We start from the raw sequence: 14,251 nt of genomic DNA, 5'->3' as shown, positions 1-14,251 counted from the left end.
ACCTGAAACCCTGGTGCTGTGAAGCCACAGTGATTTCCACTTGTGCTACCATGCTGCCCAAAATAGCCATGGGAATCCTCAATATTGACTCCAGATACCATGAGGTTGCATTGATTGGGTCAAAAATGGGGCCAGGAAAGTGCCTGCTGAATACACTTACTGCCCACCCTCACTGATGGATCAGTACTCTTACATGTTGAATATCACTTAGAAGAAGCATTGAGAGCAGATAAATTACAGAATGTACAATGGTTGGGAGACTGCAATGCTCATCAGTAAGCGTGGCCCGATACCACCACTCCTGACCAAGTTGGTCGAGTCCTGAAGGACATAGTTGCCATACTAGGCCAACAGAGTAGGAAAACCTACTTGATTTGTCCTCAACAATTTACCTGTCACAGATGCATTTGTCCATGACGGTATTGTCTAGAGTGATCACCACACAATCATTGTGGAGCTGAAGCCCAGCCTTCACAGTGAGGACAATGTCCATCATGTTACCTAGAATAATAGAATTCCTACAGTGCAGAAGGGGGCCTTTTGGTCCATTGTGTCTGCACTGATCCTTCATTAGAGTACTCTACCTAGGCCCACTCAATCAACTTTTCCCCATAGCCCCACCAAACCTGCACATCTTTGGACAATAAGGGGCAATTTTTTAGCATGGCCAATCCACCTAACCCAGAGGAAACACGGGGATAATGTGCAAACTCCATACAGTCACCCAAGGCCGGAATTGAACGCGGATCCCTAGTGCTGTAAGGCAGCAGTGCTAACCAATGCTGCCTTATCTGGGGGTGAGGGGTGGGCAGTTTAAATGACAGCGGTTTCACTTTTAATTCTAGTTTTTTTAAATTGAATTCAAAATTCACCATCCGCCATGGTGGTATTCGAACCGGGTCCCTGGATTACTAGTCCAGTGACAATACCACAATGCCACCACCTCTCTGTGTGGCACTAACAATTTTCTGAGTGGGGGATCGAGTCGGAACAAGTTTAGCAGTTCAAAGCTGAGTATCTATAAGATGCTGTGGGCCAACAGCAGCAGCAGGGCTGTACTCAACCACATTCTGTAAGTTCATGGCTCAGCATTTCCCTCATTCTATCATTATCATCAAGCTAACTGATCAACATTGGTTCAGTGAGTGAAGGGAGCTGGAGAATATTCCAGGAGAAGCAGCAGGCAAACTTAAAAATGAGGTGCCAATCAGGTGAAGTTGCAACACAGGGCCATACACTGAGCAGGCAAAGGAACACACAATAAGCAGAGCCAAATGATCAAACAATTGACATTGCAGATCAAGGCTTTCCAATCTTGCTAACTCCAATCATGAATGGTGCGGACACCTGACAGGAAGGGGAGGCTACTTAACAATATCATTCCTCAAGGTAAATGGGAAAGAGGCATGTGAGTACAAAAGGCTAGGCTGGAATATCTTCACCTTGAAATCATCTTCAGTCAAAAGTACTGACTAAACAGTTCATCTCAGTCTACTCCTGAGGTCACAACATCACAGAAGCCAATCACCAGACAATTTGATTCACTCCATATGTTATTAAGAAACAGCATGTATACTGCAAAGCTATGACCTCAGGCAACATACTGGTTTTTCTACTGAAAGGTTGTGCTCCAGACCTTCTCACACCTCTAGCCAAGTTATTTCGGTACAGCCACAACACTAGCATCTAACAGATGAAGTGGAAATTTTCCCAGGGTGTCCTGTTCATAAAAAGCAGGAAAAATCTAATCGGGCCAATGAACACCTCATCGGTCTTCTGTCAATAATCAGCAAAGTGTTCAAAGGGGTCAAGGACAGTGCTATCACGAGGCACTTTCCAATAACCTGCTCACCTAACTCATACTTAGTTTGGGTTCTGTCAGAGACACTTAGCTCCTCACTGCATTACAGCCTTGGTCCAAACATGGACTAAATAGCTAAATAAAAGAGGTGAGGCAGCATTTGATCCAGTGTAGTATCAAGGAGCACTATTAAAATTGATGTCAATGGGAATTGGAGGGAGGAAAAAACACTGTAGTCCTATTCAGTATAAAGAAAGAGGGTTGTAGTCATTGGAGACAAATCAACTCAGCCTTCGGGCATAACATCTGGAGCTCCTCAGTGCAGCGTCCTAATCCTAAACATCTTTAGCTGCTTCAACAATGATCTTCCTTCTATCGTAAGGTCAGAAATGGGGATATTCACTCATGATTTGATAATGTTCTGATCATCTGCAGCTTCTTAGCTAATGAGACAACTTGGGCGTCATTCTCCGACCCCCCGCCGGGTCGGAGAATGGCCGTTGGCCGCCGTGAATCCCATCCCCGCCTCCGCCGAAGTCTCTGGTACCGGAGATTGGGCGGGGGCGGGAATCGGGCCGCGCCGGTTGGCGGGACCCCCCGCTCAATTCTCCGGCCCAGATGGGCCGAAGTCCCGCCCAAAAATTGCCTGTCCCGCCGGCGTAAATCAAAGCTGGTATTTACCGGCGGGACCAGGTGGCATGGGCGGGCTCCGGGGTCCTGGGGGGGGCGTGGGGCGATCTGACCCCGGGGGGGCCCCCACGGTGGCCTGGCCCGCGATCGGGGCTCACCGATCCGCGGGTGGGCCTGTGCTGTGGGGGCACTCTTTCCCTTCCGCCTCCGCCACGGCCTCCACCATGGCGGAGGTGGAAGAGACTCTCCCCACTGCGCATGCGCGGGAAACTGTCGGTGGCCGCTGACGCTCCCGCGCATGCGCTGCATTTCCGCGCCAGCTGGCGGGGCAACAAATGCCATTTCCGCCAGCTGGCGGGGCGGAAATCCCTCCGGCGTCAGCCTAGCCCCTCAATGTTGGGGCTCGGCCCCCAAAGATGCGGAGCATTCCGCACCTTTGGGCCGGCGCGATGGCCGTCTGATTGACGCTGTTTTTGGCGCCAGTCGGCGGACATTGCGCGTTGGGGGAGAATTTCGCCCCTGTGTCTGTATTCAGCAAGACTTCAGCAATATTCAGACTTGGCAATTAAATGGCAAGAAACATTTTGCATCACACAAGTGCCAGGCTAAGATTATATCCAACAAGTATGAATCATCTACATTATCTTCATCTTCAATGATGCTATCAAAGATGAATCCTCTAACACATTATCGTGGTGGTCACCATTGACCAGAAATGTAGCATGACCACTGCCACTTAAAGAGTCTGACTATCGAAAGTCAGGCTCGGAATTTTGTAGTGAATGACTCAACTGCTGACTCTCCAAAGTCTTTTACACAAACCAGGAGTGTGCAGGAATACTCTCCACTTGCCTGTTTGAGTGCGACACAACCAACACTGAAGAAAATCAACACCATCCAGAATGATGCAGTCCATTTGATCCACGAGCTTACATATTCACTCCTACCACAACTGGCGTACCATCTGCAACATGCCAAGGTTTCTCCAGGAGTACCGCTCAAACCCACAATCTCTAACACCCAAAAGGACACTGGTGGCTGACACAGGAGATTATCACCACTTCACAATTGCCTTCCAAGTCACGCATGATCCTGACTTAGAAATGTATTGCCATTCCTTCACTATCGCTGGGTCAAAATCCTGGAACTACATTCCTAACAGCACTGTGGGTGAACTTGTACTCATAGACTGCAGTAGTCAAGAAGACAGTTCACCACTACCTTCTCAAAGGCAATTAGGGGTGGAAAATTATTATTAACTTTCCCCATGACATCCAGATTTTAAAAATTACCCTGAGCACCAGAGTGTGGAAATCAAAATCAGCTATTTATTTACGTCGTAAACAGTAGCTGTAATTTGCTAACTCAATTTTATAATATGTCAAGAAAAATAAGTTGAACTACCTGTGTGTCATCCTTAAACCATGTGCCTTGTGCATTTTGATTTGTTGTTACGCAGCAGAGTTCAGCTGCCTCTCCCTTTCGAGCATGCACATCCAAAAGTCCGCTTTTGAAACGGCGAGCTGGCTCTGTGAAAATTCACAAGAAAATGAGATATAAAAATGACATGTTTGTTGTGAATTAGAAATTAATCTGCAATTGAATAGGTAACATGATGGATATGAAACTATCTTTCTCATATTATAATAAGTTAACTCATTATACAAATCATGGGCGAAATTCTCCGTTATCGGCGGAAAAAACGGCAAAAAACGGCGCAAATCCCACTTGCGTCACGTCATAAAAATGGGCCGATAGTCTCCGGCCCGAAATGGGCTAGCAGCAACGTGACGGGATCCGCGCTTGCGCAATGGTTCACGCCGTGCAGCGTCATACGCGCTGCACGGCGTGACGGCTCATAAGGCCGCGCAGCTCCCCCCACCCAACCGCAACACCCGACCGCAACACCCGACTGGATGGCTAGCCGTCGCTCAGCCCCGAGGTTCGAGTCACGCGATGTGGAGGCGCTCCTGGACGCGGTGGAGCAGAGGAGGGACGCCCTGTATCCCGGGCACGGCCGCAGAGTTGCCCCACGCCACAGCCGGCGTCTGTGGAGGGAAGTGGCAGAGGCCGTCACCGCTGTGGCCCTAACACCACGGACAGGCACCCAGTGCCTCAAGAAGGTGAACGACCTCGTCAGAGCAGGGAGGGTGAGCCTCCCCATATCCCCCCCTCCCCATATCCCCCCTCCCCCATATCCCCCATATCCCCCTCCCCCATATCCCCCCTCCCCCATATCCCCCATATCGCCCCCTCCCCCATATCCCCCCTCCCCCATATCCCCCCCTCCCCCATATCCCCCCTCCCCTATATCCCCTCTTCCCCATATCCCCCATATCCCCCCTCCCCATATCCCCCATCCCCCATATCCCCCATATCCCCCCTCCCCCATATCACCCCCTCCCCCATATCCCCCCTCCCCCATATCCCCCCTCCCCCATATCCCCCCTCCCCCATATCCCCCATATCCCCCTCCCCCATATCCCCCCTCCCCCATATCCCCCCTCCCCCATATCCCCCCTCCCCCATATCCCCCCTCCCCCATATCCCCCATATCCCCCCTCCCCCATATCCCCCCTCCCCCATATTCCCCCTCCCCCATATTCCCCCTCCCCATATCCCCCTCCCCCATATTCCACATATCCCCCCTCCCCCATATCCCCCCTCCCCCATATCCCCCCCTCCCCATATCCCCCCTCCCCCATATCCCCCATATCCCCCCTCCCCCATATCCCCCATACCTCCCCTCCCCCATATCCCCCCTCCCATATCCCCCCGCCCCCATATCCCCCATATCCCCCTCCCCCATATCCCCCCTCCCCCATATCCCCCCTCCCCCATATCCCCCCTCCCCCATATCCCCCATACCCCCCTCCCCCATATCCCCCCTCCCCCATATACCCCCTCCCCCATATCCCCCCTCCCCCATATCCCCCATATCCCCCCTCCCCCATATCCCCCATATCCCCAAGTGAATCCAGCCCTAACCTTAACCTCTGCAATGCACGCGCAACCGATGGCGTGCATTCATATACCTGCCTAACACTGTTGCCTTTTACCCCTGCCACCACCCCCCCCCCCACAGGAGAAGCGCGCACACAACAATAGGGAGCATGTGAGGACTGGAGGAGGGCCCGCTGGTGAGAGGCCACTGACCGTACACGAGGAAAGGGCCCTGGAACTGGCTGGCGGACCTGAGGACCGGGAGGTTGCTGATGCAGATGTCGGGGCCCCACGAGCAAGTGAGCCACCAACAGCCCGTCCCCATATCCCCCCTCCCCTATATCCCCCTCCCCCGTATCACCTGATCACTGCCTGATGTCTAACCATGCATGCTTCATTGTGTATCGCAGGACCAAACGTCCAGGCACCCATCCCCGCAGATGCACACCGCCCGCAGGATGCCCCTCGGAGACCACAGGAGACGGAGAGACCCGCACCCTCCAGCATGCGACGCCCGCAGGATGCCCCTCGGAGACCACAGGAGACGGAGAGACCCGCACCCTCCAGCATGCGACGCCCGCAGGATGCCCCTCGGACACCACGGGAGACGGAGAGACCTGGAGCAACAGGGAGACGACACCCCCGTCACGTGCGGGAGCGACCACCCAGCGATGAGGGGGGCAGCCACAGGCCCCCGTCACATCCGAGCCAGGACACCACTACCCAGGACACCACTATCCAGGACACCCCTACCCGGGACACCACTACCCAGGGCACCCCTACCCGGGACACCACTACCCAGGACACCCCTACCCGGGACAGCACTACCCGGGACAGCACTTCCCGGGACAGCACTACCCGGGACAGCACTACCCGGGACAGCACTACCCAGGACACCCCTACCCGGGAAGACGAAATACCGGACAGTGACTCAGAGTGGATGGGTGGAGACGAACCCCCACCCCAAAGTGCCATGGACTCAGAGTGGGACGAAGAGCACGACACAACGCCACTGCTGTCACCAACACCCTCCACCATCGCAGAAACACTCACCACGGTTGGGCACTTTAGTGATGAGGCGTCTGGTACACTCACTGGTGCGCACAACACAGCCGTCCCGGTACAGCAGGTGGAGGTAGGAGCAGCAGAGGGACCGGGCGGTCGGAGGGCAGCCCAGGCCAAGCGAACATCTGCCGCCCAGATGGATCCCGGGTTCCTGCAGTTACCACACCCACACATAGATCCGATGCAACCACCGACACGGAGACGAGCGAATAGGGTGACGGGTGGCTTGCGGCGGCTGCGGTCGCAGGTGGAGGAGTCCACCCGCGTCCAGGAGCTGGGAGTGGTCCCGGTCATGCGTGCCACCCAGGCTGACACCGCACGGGTGGCGTCCTCGGTGGAGGCAATGGGTGCGACGGTGTCAGACATGGGGAACGGTTTGCGAGGCCTGAGGCCTTCCGTGCAGGCGGCGTCTGTGGCCCAGGAAATGGCTGCCCTCTCACAGGAGGCCATGAGCCAGTGCCAGCGCCAGATGGCAGAGGCGCTCAACGCCATAGCCCAGTCTCAGCAGGCCATGGCCCAGTCTCAGCAGGCCATGGCCCAGTCTCAGCAGGCCATAGCCCAGTCTCTGCAGGCCATGGCCCAGTCTCTGCAGGCCATGGCCCAGTCTCAGCAGGCCATCGCTGAGGGCATCGGCGCCAGTGGCCATGTGCGAGCCGGCGTCGCACTGTCACAGACAGGGTTCGACAACCCCCTGGGCTCCATGGCTGCAAACCTGCAGACCCCTGTCGATACCAGCACGGGCCTCCAGGACTGGCAGCGCCAGATGTCGGGGGCGCGTCGGATGGCCAGTCCGTTCGCATCCCCCACCCATGTAGAGGCCTGGGGGCCATCGGGCACCCCGAGGGAGGAGGAGGTGGTGTGGTCCGTCCCGGCTCCCTCTGTAGGGGAGGTCCCGGTACACCGCGACACCTCGGACTCCCCCCCTTCCGTCCCAGGTGCATCGGGTGGGCAACGGGCAGGACAGGCTGGCAGCTCGCCATCCCAGTCGCCCGGGCCGCAGCCTGGCCCACCTAGGCCAGGACGCCCCAGGAAACGGCCGCCAAAGGGATCCAGTGTCAGAGGGCAGGAATCACAGGAGTCCACCTCCAGTTCTGCTGTACCGTCTGGGGAACCACGTAGACGTAGTCAAAGGGCCAGTAAGGCCAAACAATTAGACACTGAGTAAGTTGGCACGGGTGCAGGGCACAGATGAGTTTTAGGGGCTAGGGCACGTGCATGAACTCCTTTGGTTATTAAAGTCAATGTTACACCTACCGAAGCTGACTTTGTGCTCTGTCCAAAGTGTGCGGGCGTGTCATGTACGTTGAGCGCAAGTGTGTGTGTGACGGGTGGTCTTACCTCAGCCCCAGGTGAGTCTGCCCCCTTCCCCCTGGGCCGCCATCAACATCCCCCGGGCAGAGGACGGGACCATGCGCTGCAGTGTCACAGCCGCATGCAGGGATGGTCCGGGTGGATGGTGGTACTGTGGCCATGGGTCAGACATAGTCCAACGATGTAGAGCCAGGAGCTCATCGGAGGCGGGTTGTCATCATCCTCCATGGCCTGCGATAGACACGCGTCCACCCGCAACTGGGTGAGCCCGGCCCGTTGTGCCGCCGGTGGATCGGCAATTGGGGGGGGGTGGTGTGCATGCGGGTGGGGTATGTGGGGTTGGGGAGGGGGGTGAGGGTGCTGGGTGGGTGGATGGGTGGGGGGTGTGGGTGGTCGGCTGTTGTCATGGTGTGCGGTCTGTGGCCATACTACCCGATTCCCACGCCCATCTAGTCAGTGAAGCGGGCGTCTATCAGTCTGTCCCGTGCCCGCTGGGCCAGCCGGTAACGGTAGACAGCCACCCGCCTGTGTCTACCCCGTCTGCCCTGACCATTGCCCCCATCCCCCTCATCTGGGGAGGACTGGGCCTCTTCCTGCTGCTCCTCCACTCCGCCCTCCTCTGCCTGCGGCACATCGCCCCTCTGCTGGGCTATGTTGTGCAGGACGCAGCACACCACAATGATGCGGCCGACCCTATCTGACCGATACTGGAGGGCGCCCCCAGAGAGGTCCAGGCACCTGAAACGCACCTTCAGCACGCCAAAGCACCTCTCGATCACTCCCCTTGTCGCTACATGGGCATCATTGTAGCGGTTCTCCGCCTCATTGCGTGGCCTCCGTATAGGCGTCATCAGCCACGATCGCAATGGGTAGCCCCTGTCGCCCAGCAACCAGCCCCTCAGCCGGGGATGGCGTCCCTCGTACATGCCGGGGATGGATGACCGTGACAACACGAATGAGCCGTGTACACTGCCTGGGTGACGGGCGCAGACGTGCAGGATCATCATGCGGTGGTCACAGACCACCTGTACGTTCATTGAATAGGTCCCCTTCCTATTAGTGAACACGGCCCTGTTCTCTGCAGGTGGCCGCACGGCGGCGTGCATCCCATCGATCGCGCCCTGGACCATGGGGAACCCGGAAATGGCAGAGAAGCCCACGGCCCAGGTATCTTGGCTGGCCCGGTCCACGGGGAAGCGGATGTAGCGGTGCGCCATGGCATAAAGGGCATCTGTCACTGCCCGGATGCACCGATGCACCGATGTCTGCGATATGCCGGACAGGTCCCCACTCGGTGCCTGGAATGACCCCGTTGCATAAAAGTTCAGGGCCACCGTAACCTTGACGGAAACGGGGAGAGGGTGTCCCCCGCCAGTGCCACGCGGTGACAGGTGTGCCAGCAGGTGGCAGATGTGTGCCACGGTTTCCCGGCTCATCCGGAGTCTCCTCCTGCATTCCCGGTCCGTGAGGTCTTGGTATGACTGCCGGGGCCGGTACACACGGGGCGCCCTCGGGTGCCTCCGTTGCCGTGGGGCCGCGACGTCCTCCTCCCCCTCCTCGTCCTGTCGGTCAGGTGTCCCTCCAGCCTGGGCGGCTGCCCCCTGCCCCTCTGCGGCAGCCTGCGCCGCCTCTCTGGCACGCTCCTCCTCCTCCTCCTCCTCATCCAGGGCAACATAGACATGAGCGGCTGCCACCACGGCGGCCAACATCGCTGGATGGTCTGAAAACATGACGGCCTGGTGGGGGGGAGGGGAACGACGACATGTCATCATCGCCCATATCCACCTCCTCCCCCCAGCCAGATGGCATGGACCGCATGGGTCCAACTGTTGGAGGCTGGCACCTGGCCAGGTGGACCAACTCATTTGCCCTCCCATCACCCACCCCGGCACGGACCCCCTCCCCAACCCCCAACCTCCACCCCAGCACGGACGCCCCTCAACCTCCACCCCAGCATGGACCCCCCCCCCCAACCTCCACCCCGGCACGGACCCCCTCCCCAACCCCCAACCTCCACCCCAGCACGGACCCCCCCCAACCTCCACCCCGGCGCGGACCCCCTCCCCAACTTCCACCCCAGCACGGACCCCCCCCAACCCCCAACCTCCACCCCAGCACGGACCCCCCCTCCCAACCTCCACCCCGGCACGGACCCCCTCCCGAACCTCCACCCCAGCACGGACCCCCCCCAACCCCCAACCTCCACCCCAGCACGGACCCCCCCTCCCAACCTCCACCCCGGCACGGACCCCCCCCCCAACCTCCACCCCGGCACGGACCCCCCCCAACCCCCAACCTCCACCCCGGCACGGACCCCTTCCCGGCACTCCCCCGGAGCCCAGCCTACTCTAACCACCCACCCCCCCCCCCCCCCCCCCCGCCGCACACACACACAAGCCGAGACACACCTCTCCTCATGCAATCAGTCTGCGGCCACGCCATTTCCTGCCCAGAGCCAACCCCCCAGGCCGTCACTCACCTCCTCGCTGGTCGGCGTGAGCCTGGAGCACTGGGTCACGCCGATGAAAAGGAGGTTTGATTCACGTCGACGTGAACGGTCATCACGTCGACGGGACTTCGGCCCATCCGGAAGGGAGAATATCGGCAGGCCGAAAATCGGCTGCCTTGCGCAGACCCGTGACATTCTCCGCGGCAGCGGCGCCATTAACCCCCGCCGACTTTTCTCCCTTCGGAGACTTCGGCGGGGGCGGGGGCGGGATTCACGGCGGCCAACGGCCATTCTCCGACCCGGCGGGGGGTCGGAGAATGACGCCCCATGTTTGAGTTTCAGTTGCATTCCATGGGCATATTAAAACTTTCATCTCTTGACAATACCTGGTTTTGGTCAAAGTTGAGGTCAAGGTTTTTTGACGATTCTTTAGATGAAACATGTATTTATAATTCAAAGTTACTGTTATATCTTAACAAAAGTTCAAGTATCTCCTAATCAATGGTACTGGAGATTTAATTTATTCGATGTTCCAACATTTCATTAGCTAAATGTATTGGTGATGTCGGGAAATTGTTTAAAGTGCCATATTAAATGTATCCAGATATGTTGAATCCGCCCCCCCTCCTGATATCGAACAATAATAAACTGCCTTCTCTCCATATAATACATGTAGCAGCAGATATTCCATCTCTAAAACTGTACCAAATTATTATCAGGAGAATTTGAAATGTACTGTGACCTGGGGCGAAATTCTCCGGTATCGGCGCGATGTCCGCAGACCGGCGCCAGAAACGGCGCAAATCAGTCGGGCATCGCGCTGCCCCAAAGGTGCAGAATCCCCTGCATCTTGGGGGGCCGAGCCCTAACGTTGAGGGGCTAGGCCCGCGCCGGACTGATTTCCGCCCCGCCAGCTGGCGTGGAAATGACATTGCCGGGCGGCGCATGCGCGGGAGCGTTAGCGGCCGCTCACGGCACTCCACGCATGCGCAGTGGAGGGGGTCTCTTCTGCCTCCGCCATGGTGGAGACCGTGGCGAAGGCAGAAGGAAAAGTGTGCCCCCACGGCACAGGCCCGCCCGTGGATTGGTGGGCCCCGATCGCGGGCCAGGCCACCGTGGGGGCACACCCCGGGGAAAGATCGCCCCACGCCCCCACCAGGACGCCGGAGCCTGCCTGCGCCACCTTGTGCCACCGGTAAGAGAGGTGGTTTAATCCACGCCGGCGGGACAGGCATCCTAGCAGCGGGACTTCGGCCCATCCGGGCCGGTGAATCTCGGGGGGGGGCCCGCCAACTGGCGCGGCGCGATTCCCGCCCCCGCCGAATATCCGGTGCCGGGGAATTCGGCAACCGGCGGGGGCGGGATTCACGCCAGCCCCCGGCGATTCTCCGACCCGGCGGGGGGGTCGGAGAATGTCGCCCCTGGTATTTCTTCCTCGTAGCATTTGTTTTCAGTGCAATGCTCCCAAAATTGTCCTAACCAGCTGTAATAATTACTGAGAAGTTCAGCTGCCTGTCTCTAAAGAGAAGTTCACTCAGTCCTCAAATCTGGTCATGCCCCAGATTGATATTAGCACCAATATGAGTCTGCACATACAAAATGTACCCATTTGTGTACCTTTGAGGTAGTACTTGAAATGTAGCCTCTTTTTTTTGGTGTAAATATGCTAATGAACCTGCTTTAAGCTGAGAAACAGACTTTCTCTGATATATCTAGCAAATGGTTCGTAGCGTTTTTAAAATCACTTTCAGCTACTTAAAATCAGGTTACTCACACAAGGTGAACTAGACGCACTGGTTTAAAATATGATAAATGTGATTTTCTTTTGACAAATCGATTTTGAGCTGTACGGGTAAAACTGCGACAGTTTAACACTTAAATGTATCAAGCAGTGTTTTTAAGCAGTTTTTAAAAATTACATCCTAACATGACAGAATTCACTTTCAGTGAAAAGACATTTTTTTCATGCATGTCGATTGATTGGAGAAGTTGGGACTTTCTTTGGGGACGAGACGGTTGAGAGGAGATTTTATGGATTTATTCAAAAACACTAGGGTCTGGATAAGTTAAAACTGTTCCTATTGGTGGAACAATAAGGGTACAGATTCAAGGTGATTGACAAAAGAATCAATGACAACATGAGGAATAAATCTTTTCAGGCAGCAAGTAGTTAGGACCTGGAATGCACTGTCTGAAAGTGTGGTGGAGACAGGTTCAATCGAAACATTCAAGAGGCAATTTAATTATTATTTGAAAAGAAAGAAGGTGGAAGTCGACAGGGAGGAGGTGGGTGAATGGTACTGGGTAAATTGCTCCTTTGGAGGGCCAGCATGGACATGATGGGCCAAACCGGGCAGAAACATCACATGCTTCTAGTTTATGGGTGGCACGGTAGCACAGTTGCTTCACAGCACCAGGGTCCCAGGTTCGATTCCCGGCTTGGGTCACTGTCTGTGCGGAGTCTGCACATTCTCCCCGTGTCTGCGTGAGTTTCCTCCGGTTTCCTCCCACAAGTCCTGAAAGACATGCTGTTAGGTAATTTGGACATTCTGAATTCTCCCTCCATGTACCTGAGCAGGCGCCGGAATGTGGTGACTAGGAGCTTTTCACAGTAACTTCATTGCAGTATTAATGTAACCCTACTTGTGACAATAAAGATTTAAAACATTAAAAACAAAATGGCCTTTTTCAGTGCTGGAACCATTCTATGATTTTAAAAGTACAATTACAGCTATGGGTTCAGCCTCTTTCATCATATTTAAGAATCAGAAACATGTATCGTTTGACTCATTTCCTGAAACGTTTGTTTCAGCTCTTTTACCTTTGTTCTTGAGGTCCTGTTCCTCTGTAAGTTCATTGATGTCCCTTTCAGAAAGTTTTCCTTTTCTTCTTCTGGAACTCCCACTCTTGTGTTTCTGATATGCATCAGAAGTTGACACCCCTTGATTACTTGCTGATTCATTTTGGTTTGACGTTTGATCTTCTCCCAGTAAACCTTTTTGGTTGTCCAATGATAAGGCTGGATCCTCTGGCATACTTAATGCATCAATGTCATTAAGACCAAATTGACTATTACCATCTGTCCCAGCACCAGTGGAGTCACTGTACCCTGTCAAACCATCCGCTGAGCTATTTTGCAATTCTACCTGTCCTGATATGTCTAATCCATTTTGGCCAGCCTTTCCATTGCCATCCAAACCTTCCTGGTTATTTATTCCACTGCCGTGCATTCTATCACCACCATTTTCCATTCCATCCAATATTCCTTTGCCATCTATTCCCATTCCACCCAATCCATCTGTGCCATCTTTTCCCACTCCATCCAAGCTCCCTTTGCCATCTTTTTCCATTCCATCCAGTCTGCTGTCACCATCTTTTCCCATTCCATTCAATGCGCCCTTGTCATCTGTTCCCAATCCACCCATCTTGTCCATACCATCTTTATTCATTCCATCTATTCCAGCAATACCACCTTTTCCAACACTATCTAAGCTATTACTGCTATCTTTTCCCGATTTGTCACCACCTTGGCCATTTTTGGCAGTATCATCCAACCTATCTGCTGAGGAACTCAGTAAACCTCCTCCACCCAAGTTACTGCTGTCATCCTCTGATGAGTTGCCACTCTTCTTCTTCAGATGGTCTTTAGTCATTAAATGTTTGTCTGAAAAGTCCCATCGACTGCGTTTAGAATTTATTTGTAATCCTTTTGAAGCTGGTGAAGCAGCAACTTGATTTTCTAAAATGAGAATTAGTTTACATTGTTAATCTAACCTAATAATTACAGCATTAAGATTAGAAAAAGCATAGACATTTTCAGATAAAAATGAAATTATTTGAATATCAATAACTATTTTAGAGGGCGACTGTGTAAAAAGTTAGATTTAAACATTGAAAAAGCTTCATGAAATAACTGAAATATTTTGAAGGTTTTGCACTGAGTAACAAAGAAAACTCTAAATTAATTCAAACTTCAGCATATTTTACCAGACCACTCTGCCATCTCACGCACATGCCATTCCCTTAAGAGCAACTGATTATTCTCGTAATTT

At 54.6% G+C, this 14,251-nt stretch overlaps 1 protein-coding gene across 1 annotated transcript in view; it reads right to left on the bottom strand.

Moving 5' to 3' along the window:
- LOC140393459 (immunoglobulin-like and fibronectin type III domain-containing protein 1) overlaps window positions 1-14,251 on the bottom strand; it is a 93,027-nt gene that overhangs the window by 52,777 nt on the left and 25,999 nt on the right. The window contains exons 9-10 of the mRNA XM_072479791.1: window positions 13,021-13,938; window positions 3,836-3,960 (exon numbers count right to left, since the gene is read on the bottom strand). Of these exons, the coding sequence (XP_072335892.1) occupies window positions 3,836-3,960; window positions 13,021-13,938 (1,043 nt within the window). The remainder of the gene's footprint in view (window positions 1-3,835; window positions 3,961-13,020; window positions 13,939-14,251) is intronic.

This window comes from Scyliorhinus torazame, chromosome 17 (genome assembly GCF_047496885.1).
Source record: "Scyliorhinus torazame isolate Kashiwa2021f chromosome 17, sScyTor2.1, whole genome shotgun sequence".
Taxonomy (NCBI): Eukaryota; Metazoa; Chordata; class Chondrichthyes; order Carcharhiniformes; family Scyliorhinidae; genus Scyliorhinus; species Scyliorhinus torazame.
This window is presented reverse-complemented; position numbering and strand designations above follow the sequence as displayed.